Here is a 10938-nt window from a genome sequence, read left to right on the forward strand (position 1 = left end):
TAATGATGAGGGAGCTGGCAAACGGATCGAGGAGGTAGCGGGTATCCTTGAAGACTGACGTGAACGTGAATGTTTCTGACTTTAGCTGCGGCTTCTCAATGAGATGAGTGATCGCGCATCATCTCCTTCAATATGGCAATGTTGTTCTGAATACGTGGGCAGTCCTTCGATGTGGCTTCATGGGATCCATTGCAAGTAGAGCATTTCTTGACAGTAGCGACGCACTTATCCGCTGTATGAGGCTCGGCGCAGTGGTGGCATACCACCGAATTCTCGCAGACGCTGCTCACATGTCCAAGTTTCATGCATTTACAGCACTGCAGACGCTTTGCAATGAAAGGCTGCACAACATATCTCAAGTGCCCCACCTTCATATGAGAGGGGAGGGATGTGCGCTGAAACGCTATCTTCACGCAGCGAGACTTGCCTAGCGTAAACAATTGGAGTATCAACGTTAGAGTTGACAAAAATTGTAAGTCATTATTTGAAATAGCCACATCTATGTCGTAGATAACACCGGTTACTACATCACATCCCACGGGAACATGAGAGCGCACATGATTGCCGTCCAAGTCAGTTACACTGCGCAGAACGCCCAAAGCACTTGCGTGCAAAATGTCAACAGCCAGTATATTCTTTCTGGCGCTCACTCTGGTGTCCGTGATCTCATTTGGCACGAGCGCTTCCAGAGACCTCAACACAGACTGTTTTTTAAGGCCTTTCATGCTGACGGTAGGAAGTGCAGGCAGAAACAGGATGGTATAAGTGTTCGACTTAGACGCTTCACTTACAGTTTGGATCCTTGAAGATGAGGATGTCCTCATATTCCTCCTCTTCGCTTTGTGGCTCCGCACATGTTGGAAACCGTCATCTGAAAAGTCATCACTGCTGAGATAGTAGGCATGAGTATCTTCACTGTCGCTGTCACTCGCTTGCCCAATCCGCTTCCTGGAGGCGGCCGCCGCGGACGCCGCTGGTGCCGGCAGGCGCCCGGGGTGGTCTACATTCATCCCCTCCAAGTGAGCAGCAAAAACTGATCAACAGACTCAAATTGCCACTGAAATACGCCGGAGTTAGCAGAAGTAGTTTCTACTCAAAACACACTTCTTCGTTTTTGCTAACATTGTCGTCATGAAACAAAAAGAAGTTTGTTAAAGACAGTTTATGATAAAGGGGTTAAGATTTTGAAATTAGTTTTTTGAGCTGCACGCGCAGGCTTTGCATTTCATCGGTGCTCTTTTTTGAGGCACGTAGTTTGTGCTCTTTTCTAGCTTTGTTCAGCTTATGACATAATCGGATAAATTATTTTGTTTTGAAGCATTAGTTTTTCGCTTACTTTTGTTTGCTTTAAATAAAATCATGGTAGCATTTGAACAATAATTTCACAAAAGCCACACTAATAAAAAGCCGTCAGTGGTAAAATGAATGTTCAGCAGACTTGTAAAGCCAGGTAAGCTCAGAAAAAAATTTTCCATGGCACCTAAAATGTCAACATGACTGGCACAAGAAAACAAAGAAAATCTTCCTTCTTGGCTTTTTTTTTTCATAAAACCTATTTGCCTAGTCAGTAACACTACTTTATGATCAGATATGCCTTCAAGTATCTTAACCTGTGACTTGCAACGCATAATTGCGCTGTTAACGAGAAGGAAGTCCAGAACTGAGTAGCTGTTCTTTTGAGTTCAAGTGGGCTCCTTCACCAGCTTCGTTAAATTGTGAACGAAAGAAACGAAGTAAGCAAGTGGTTCGGAAGCTCTGCAGAGTGGATGAGGTAAAAAATTTAGCCCCGTTCAATAAAACCATGTTCAAGTCGCCGGCTAGTAATACAGTGCATGCATTGTTGCTACATCGGCAAAGAGTGAATTATTTTATCAAGGAGCGTGTAATCAGTGTTTGGGGAGAGGGGTAAAATCCTCCAATAATGAGATAATATGGTCAATTAAAATATTTCAATTACACACCAAATTCCAGAAATGCCTGGTAGTCTTAGGACCTTTAATGATGCCGGAAATAAAATAGCTACTAGACCGCCTCAGAAGCGTCTGTTGTATGTATGCTTCTTGTAGTGAGCAGGCGTGATTTCAGTGTAGGTGCCAACAAGGTTTCGTTTACAATTATAACATAAGGTTTATGCGCTGTATTAATGCTTTACAGGTCATCTGTACTATTCAATACTCCCTGCGCGCATTTATCTTGACCTTCTCGTAAATAAGCAGCTTTTTGCTTCCAAATGCTTTTTTTTGGCGGAAATTTCCCACAGTTTTTTTCTAATATGCCTTGTGGCAGCAGAAAAGTCTTCGAAGACAGTAACTTTCTCTGTTTTTGTTTTTTAGCTACATGCAATTTGGTAGCACGTTTAGCTTACTGCGGTAATAAAAAGAAACGCATGAATACTGGGCGCAGTTTATCTCTTTCTTTACGCCACATTAGTTGCAGCCATTCCATTGATAAAACCTGTACACCAAATGTTTCTTTAAGTATTTCTTCAATATTGTTTTTCTCTAAGAGATTCAATTGTCTCAGTTTCATTGTCTGCAAGCCAAATATAATGAGAAAAATTGCGCCTGTTTTGGTTATCAAGATTAACGAGTTTTGTCTCTAATGGTTGAACACTATCTTATATTCTGTCATTTCTTGTTGCAAATTCTAAGCAATTCGCCGCAGCACTTTCAACGCTCTTTTGTCTCTACTCTGTGTCACCGAATCGTTGTACGAGTTTACTGACCAGCAAGCATTTCCGACATTGTTCTCGGTCACTTGAACCTGGATTTGGTTCCACAACGCCAGAAGCAATAGCAATAATAGTACATACTTTTGTGCACATGACAGAAAAAAACTCGGGTTGTGTGTGTGCGTCAGCTGGACAAACAATGGATCGCTAGTTTTGACAGTAAAATAATTCACCAAATAACTCACATGCGCGAAAAACTGGTTGGGGTTCACAGCATCCGCCGGGAGCCAGCCGACGCAGCCACTCACCCACCAGTCCGAACAAATATAATGAGGTTCAAAGAGCGCCGACTCGTACAAGAAATATACGCACACAGTAAAAAAATGGTGCCTTTCCACACTTAGCAAATGGGAACTCTGGGAAAATGCAAAAGTATGAATCACGGGTGCTTGAAACTAGGAGCGAAAAAATTGATTTTGCGAAAATAGAAATGTTGATCTACCTGCAACGTTGTTGAAGTGTGGTGGGAGTCAAATGACAGTTTTGCTCGATTGAAATGATGTGGCAGATAGGCATGCTCTATGCTCTCTCAGTATTTAGCCACTCACTTGAGGTGTCGTAGCGCCTCAAGTGAGTGGACATGTTATGTGCAGGAAGACAATGTCTGCCTGATATCGCCTAATAATTTCATGTCTCTAGTTGGGCAAAATACATGTCAGCCACGGAAGAAGTGCATCCGCAGTCATTGCAATAGATGACCACGTGCCTGATTACAGTGGGTCAGCTCGTGTTCTCTCATTATGGTGTTACCATGCCTTCTACTTGGTTCGACGTCAACTGCCACAGCTTACTGGAACCCTTTACAAGCTCGGCACGATCGTTATAGATCAGTGCTGTTACATTACGGACTCGGTGTCGCAAAAAATTAGGGGCGCGTATCGGCGGCCTTGTTACTGAGCGAGAACACCTGATGGACGTCAAGTGTTGACATTAATTGTTCTAGCCTCAATCGAACTCAGGCGCTCTAACTGAACGTCACCTATTCTAACACAGATTCACGCAGTTCTTCAAGCTACTTGGAAAAAATATCCTAGAAAGGCGTCATGTCGTAGCGACGTGAATCGCCGTCGCAATGTTCGCCATTTCCTTTTATAAAAATGTAATGAATAATGCATACCTAGTCCGGTGTTTCGACAAGCGTAGCTCAAACCTGAAAAAAAAAATGCGTCACCGACCATTGCTTGGTACATGCAAATCAACGCGCCGTATATTAGCACACACGTACTGCGCGTGAATATTTGCACACAGAACTGAGGTGATTTGATTACCATTGGGACGCTACATCAGGCGATAAGCACCTTTCTGTGTGAATTAGCTGGTAAGCCCGTGATATGCGCGCAACTAATCGATTTACATTCACATGTGGCTTGGCCGAAAGTCGTTTCGTGTACAAATACAACTATTCAGCGAAGCCCCTTAGAATCGGACGCAAACCACACTGCGGCTCCTCTCGCTGCTGGGTTTCATGAGGGTGGTAGAGCGGAAAACGGGTGGGCAGAGTGTTGACTGCGCTCGGGGGTGGGAACGAATGAACGAATGAGTGACTGAACAGCGCACATAGATCATTTAAAATTTAAAAAAAAGCGATAATATGCTGCAGCTTCGCATTAGTGGTGCCATGCATGCAAGAAGTGTGCAGCTGGGCAGCTTTCTTTGTTTCTCTTTTTTTCCTCTCCCTTCAAATATTTTCGTATTTTTTCTCACTTTATTTCTCTCACTTTTAAAATTGTTTCTAGTTTTTCTTAATTTCTATTTCCCGCCTATTTTTCAATTTTCTACGTGATTTTAATGTTACAAGTGTATCGCTCTGATACCACCGCCAAGGCCCTCGAAGAACAAGAAAAGGGAGGCTTCTCTTCGACGCCAGCTTAGATGGCAGTGCCATATATGGCTTCGCCTGCGTTACACCTTGCGACGACGACGGTCTGCCCAGAGATGACTCAAACCCACTCCTACATTTGCCCTGTAGTACTCCGCGCTGAAAAGGCCGCACGCGCAGCTATTCTGCTTGGCGAAAAGTCGATTACCCCAGTGCGTAGGTTCCGCCGGAATTTTTAGAAATGTATCTGAACGAGCATTTTATCTAAATGCGTGAAACGTCCTTAGTCATGATGCAGCAGGGGCCCATTGGCTTTTGGGCATATCACGTTGCCTAGTTTGCACATCGCTTAGGAGACCCTTCGCCTGTCCATCAATGGACTACATGATTTACTGCAATGGATGAGCCGACGAAGAGTTCCTGCAATCTACAGAACACTATTTTATGTGTCCATTGTGCTGCATTGCCGCCTATTCATAATAAAATACGGTTATCTTTGTTCAGGGGAAATGTTTATTTCCGCATGTGTTCTAAAAAAACGGAAGAAAAAAACTTACCAACTTTAACTTTCATTGGGTGTACTGGTGTGGCCGACCTCAGTTACCGCGTTTAATGGTTCGTAGCGTGAAACATTGGCTTTGCCTTCGAATCGAGTGCTACGTACATGTTAGATCTGGTAACGTTGGCTGTGTATTTAAACAACATCTATGCAATTCGAAGCATGTTTTGGTGTAATGTGATTATTGCGTGAGTTGCTAAAACTTTATTATCATTACGTGGCATCGTAGAATTATTACTTATAGTATTCGGTATTTTTTCGCGTTGAAGGATATAAAAACAGCGCCAAGAAATTGGCGTAGACTAAAGAAAACACGACACAGATGCTGAACTCGCAACTAAAAGTCTATTAGATAGCACAAGCACATAGACTGAGCAACCGACATAGTCACGTAGCAGACCATGGCGTCTTCAAAGCAGAGCATTCAGGGGAAAAAGGTTACCTAATAATGGCGAAATGCAGCCATTCTGTAAATACCCGTCAAATAAGAACAAACTATCTACTGGCAAAGACATGTGCTACAAGTCAGTCAGTCAAGAACTTTAATATATGGTCCTGAGGAGTTTAAGCCACCAGGGTGCCCACGTGGGACATCCTAGCAGCCGCTACCGTAGGCGACGCCCGAGTCGGGGCGGGAACGTGGTGGCGTTCCGCCAGTTCTTGGGCCCTCTGGACTGCCTTAAGTTGGTTTCGGAGATTGGGGCTCCTGAGTGCCTCCTCCCAGTCGGACTCACTGGTGAGAGGTCCCTGAGGTAACGCGGGACATTGCCAGAGCATGTGCGCGAGTGAACAGTACACTTCTGTGCAATCTGGGCACTGTGAATTTATGTCTGAGTTATAATGGCTGAGTCGGCCCCGTGATGGGTACGATCTCGTTTGTAACATTCTAAAGGCTACTTCTTGCGCGCGTTCTAGTTTTGAATGGGGTAAAGGGTATCGGCTTCTGTTGTGTCGGTAGTGGGAGGTAATTTCATGGAAGGTGAGTAGTGGGTCATTAAACTGCACGTCTGGGCCCAGCTCTTCGGTGGCTGATTGATCGTCACGGCGGGTCAGTTCTCGTGCTCGATCATGAGCCATTTCGTTGAGGTTGGGTTGTTGTGGGTGAACGTCTTTGCCCATGTGGGCAGGGAACCAAGAGAGGTAGTGCGAGCCCGTATATTTCCGTGTTTGTAAAATGCGGGCTGCTTCTGGAGCGATGTTGCCGGTTTCGTAAGCCCGAATGGCGGCGCGAGAGTCTGTGAAGACATTAGTGAGTGAGGGGTCGGTCATCGCTAAAGCTATAGCAACTTGTTCGGCTATGGCGCTTGTTGATAGCCTAACCGAGGCGGCTGAGCGTAGGGCTCCGTCGCCATCTACTACCGCGAGTGCGAAAGAGGAGGAGTTACCGTATTGCGCTGCGTCGACGAATGCGGTAGAGTTGCGATTCGCGGCGGTACGGTTTAGGATCGCGCGAGCGCGGGCCAGCCGTCTGCCTTCGTTGTGTTGTGGGTGGACATTTCGCGGAAATGGGGTTACCATGTAAGTAGCTCGGACAACTCTGGGGAGGGTTACTGCGCGTTCAAGGCAGGGGTGTGGGGACATGCCGGCCTCGCTTAGAAGTCGGCGGCCTGCCTTGGAGGAGGAGAGGCGGATCACTTGGGCCGTGGTCTGGGCCTCGATCACTTCATCGATGCCGTTGTGCATGCCTAGTTGGTCGAGACGGGAAGTGCTCGTGTTTTGAGGCAAACCAAGGACTTGTTTAATGCTTTTGCGCATGAGTGTGTTTAGTTTCGTCTTTTCTACCTTCGTCCAGTTGTGGGCAGAGGCGACGTAATTGATGTGACTCATTAGGAACGCGTGGTATATTCTACAAAAATATTTGCTTTTACGTAACAGCGCTGATACCAAGTATCGAATTTCCTTTTTATCAAAGGCCGCCGATGCTTTATTCACGCACCTGTTCCCTTTCAATGTAAAACTCTTCCACCATTTCTAGTGCATTTCTCCTGATGGCCAAACAAACGATTGCTTTCTTCCGCCATTGGCTGGTAGCCGTAGTTTCTACAAGGAGTGCACAAGTGCAAACCGCCAAAAGGCTTGTACAGCCACCACAAATGTTCCTCTTCAATGCGCTTAAAACTGAAGCTCTTTTCTCTCAAGTATTTCGTAGGTGATCTCCAGCTTATGGCCAGAATCTCGAAAACTGTTTAATATGCCACTTTTCACTGCTATAGTGACTGTTGATATTGATTAAAATGAAAAGAAAACCTGATTTACATATTTTAAAAAATCTGCAAAACAACTTGTGCAACTTCTCGGCAACACACCTGATAACTTGACCCACAAAAGTATTACGTAATATCGGTGCCACTCTCGATCAAACGCAAGCCAAGAATTTCAGGGCGAAAATGCTCGCTTTCCATCCCATAAAACGACCACAAGTAAAACGTCAGCAGCTATGGAAAGTTTCGCAAGGAAATACCAAAACTGTTAACGAAGCCTTCTACATTTTTGATGGAGGCAAAAATGCTGTAGGCTCTCCTGCTCAAATTTGGATGCACGTTAAAGAACCCCAGGTGGTCGAAATTTTCGGAGCCCTCAACTACGGCGTCTCTCATTCTCACATGGTGGTTTCGGGATGTTAAACCTTACATATCAATAAAAGAAATAATCAATCAACGAAGCCATTTTGGTTATTGTCCTCACCAGCATAAGCTTTACCACTCTGCAGAAGTTTTTTATGTCGTAAGGAGTAAAACATGTCTTTGATGTGGAACATGAACAAAAAGCCGAATATGAACACGGGTTGCTGTTCCTGACAAAACCCAGCTGATTGTTCCAGTACGAAATCATAGTAATAAGGGCTGCAGCGCGAGCACGAAGGTGCTAGAAGAAACAGACGAAAGGCAAGGCAAGAAAAGCAAGGAGGGCAACACGAGCGCTGCCTCGCCTTTCGTCTGTTTCTTCTAGCACCTTCGTGCTTGCGCTGAAGCCCTTATTACTATGAATTCAAACCAACTAGCCCAAATAGCCATTCTTCTCCAGTACGAAAATTGAGTAGAAAATCTAGCAGATGGACAAGTCAGTAAATGATTTGTTGTTTTTTCTCGGGTGTTTAGACACGAGTTGCATTTCGTCATGATTGGGTGACAACTTTTTTACAGTGATTGCTCTGTTGCGCTGATGCCATTATGAGCCACGAGACTAGGTCGGCTACTTGATATATGTGCGTGTGCATTTCAATAAATTAATTGCGAGTCCAGTGCCTGTGTCATGTCCACCTTGAACATATTTTAAGACAGTGCACGACTACGCGAGCACAAGAAAAAAAAGAGATAGACCTTTTCTTCTTATGTGTCTGCGTAGTCATGCGCTGTGTTAAAATGTGTTCAAATACTATAACCAACTCGTCGAGCTTTTAGTCCTTCTGCGTGTCCATCTAGTCTGTTTTTTGCGCTGTTTTTGCATAACTACCAACTTGTCCAACGTATGAAGTTTAGGATACCTGCGCATAGGTGTATTGTCAAAAAAGATTGATGAGCGATGCTGTGGTATCCTCTTTCAGGATCACTGGGCACCTTACGAACAGGATGTCAGCCGTGATGCCGTGCCGGCGAAGGCGCCTCCGCGCAAGCCTTCGGCACACATGGATCCATGGCCGGTTTCAGACCACGCCACCGTATTTGTGGGTGAAGAGCTTCTCCCGCACGGCACAGAACGCAGCGACACCATTGGCGGCCGTGACGACGTGCCGGTGCGAACTGGAGGCCACCTAGAGGATGGGCTGACGGTCACCATGGTGGCTGTGATCGTCGCTGTCAGTGCGCCTCTGGCCATCGCCCTGCTGCTCCTTATCGTGCTCGTGGCCTACAGGCGCCGCTATCCGGTTCGAATGGGCATCGGGCGAAAATTTCCAACATTTGAAAACCCAGCTTATGTGCGCAAGGATGCCCATCACCCCCGGGAACTCACCAGATTTTCGATCGCTGACCGGGATCGCTTCTGATGTGGTGTGGGACCGCAAGGCGACATTTCGTCATCTGTTTTTTTCTGACGAATGGAAGTCGACAAAGTACGATAGGATGAAACAACGAACTGGTCGTTGTCATAGCACTCCTTGAAAACAGCTGATGCCTTACTTATTTCTGCTCCATGTTTTTTCCCCCTTGCCAGCTCAATTTTTTGTAGGTTAAAGCCGTGCCAACCGCAAAGGGCCTTCTCTAGTTTTAATGTTACCTGCGCATGGGACATATCGTGGCTTGGTGACAAGGTTCTGCTCGTAATAAGGCCCACCAGGCGAAATGTTGTTTACACACTGCCACTTTTCAATGGACTTCTTTACAAAGTATGGCAATATCATGTGTTTTATAGAGACGGAAGCACTCACCGCTGTCTGCTTAATTCGAACGGCGTCTAAGTGTTCCCGTTGTGAGTGCTTTAGGCGGTCTAGCTTCGCATCTTTTCGTAAAATGACATCGAACACTCAAGGTGACAAAACGTCATGTCTTCCGGTAGTTAAGAAACTGGTTGTATGGAGCGCTCATGAATTATCGCGTCATCGAGATAACGAGATGCTCTTGTGTACTAATGTTTGTTCCGGACAACTGCAGCTGAGTGCTTTCGCTCACAACAAAAGTAGTGTCGGACTTCTCCCGGTTATAAGTGTTGCTCCTAAAAAGCCAAGGAAATAAAAAAATGATTGATTCGACGACGCATTGTTGCCATCCTATTCTAATGGGGCTCGTTAATCAAAGAAACGAACATGTCCCTGGCCATGACGGTATTGAACAGTGTGTAAGACGCCTTCACTTTAGTACGGGACAACAAATGGGTGACTTTGTCGCTGCCTGTGAGGAAGGCATTTTACCTCTTCGATGGTATAACTTGCCTGAATTCGTAATGATCTCTAGAAATATTTATGTAATCCTAAATAACGGGTACAGCCCCTGTCTCTGTGGTAAACGCAAAAATGAAAATAGACAGATTACAGTGGCAATGATTTTTGTTTGGCATGGGCTGATAGTTTTTTGTCGAAGATTTATTTCTGGCGTGCTCCGTGAAAAGTAGCGACGGTGCGAAACGTCATAAAATTTTAGTTCAACCAGATCCGCTTTGCTATGGCGTGCTTAGTGCATTCACCTTGTTACGTCATAAAGGTATTATATGCTGTAAAAATGTTCAGTCGGGACGTGGCCATTGATAAAAGGCCGAGAGAACATGTAACATTCTGACAAGCTTGTCCGGACCGCTGCAAAAAAGAGATGACTCAAAAGCACACCTACGGACGCTGCTGTGCCTAAGAAGAGGTAGGCAAGACAGAGTCGACTAACCAAGCCTACAAAAATTGCGACAAGAACTAACCCTTGTGGCCGCTACAAAACTCGTTTTAAGCTTTGCAATATTCCACACCAGACCCACAACCTGAACCTCGACCCAGGTGGGGCAGTCTTCCAGGCACCACAACGAAACGACCAACGCTACCACTACCACCACTCAGACCGAAAACCCTTAGCTATTTACACGCGCTCTTCTCTAAAAAGCCGCCCACGCCTTCCGAAGAACCACCACGAAAGCAGCTAAGCCAGTCTCCAACAGACAAGGTGAGTCTGTCGTTCACTCCACTGGGTCACAGTGCTATCAAACAACATAACACCTTTACCCACTCATTCCCCTCTACTTCATCTTCCACTGGTCTACAGGTGTCAGCACCACCGCATTATTTTCTCGCGTATAAGGCCGAAAATTATACCCGGTTAGAAACAATAGAAAGACAACCTTGTGCAGTAGCAGCAAGACCAGATACAGACGCAACAAGTAGAGGTTCTCAAGCAACTATCAGCCCTCGCGCAG

At 45.5% G+C, this 10938-nt stretch overlaps 1 protein-coding gene across 2 annotated transcripts in view; it reads left to right on the forward strand.

Moving 5' to 3' along the window:
* LOC119174059 (seizure 6-like protein 2) overlaps positions 1–9799 on the forward strand; it is a 296552-nt gene extending 286753 nt beyond the window's left edge. For both annotated transcript variants that reach the window (XM_075896298.1, XM_075896297.1), the window contains exon 6: positions 8654–9799. In XM_075896298.1, the coding sequence (XP_075752413.1) occupies positions 8654–9094 (441 nt within the window). In that variant the 3' untranslated portion in view covers positions 9095–9799. The remainder of the gene's footprint in view (positions 1–8653) is intronic.
* Positions 9800–10938: the final 1139 nt, after the last annotated feature.

Source organism: Rhipicephalus microplus, chromosome 5 (assembly GCF_043290135.1).
Source record: "Rhipicephalus microplus isolate Deutch F79 chromosome 5, USDA_Rmic, whole genome shotgun sequence".
NCBI classification, from domain to species: Eukaryota; Metazoa; Arthropoda; class Arachnida; order Ixodida; family Ixodidae; genus Rhipicephalus; species Rhipicephalus microplus.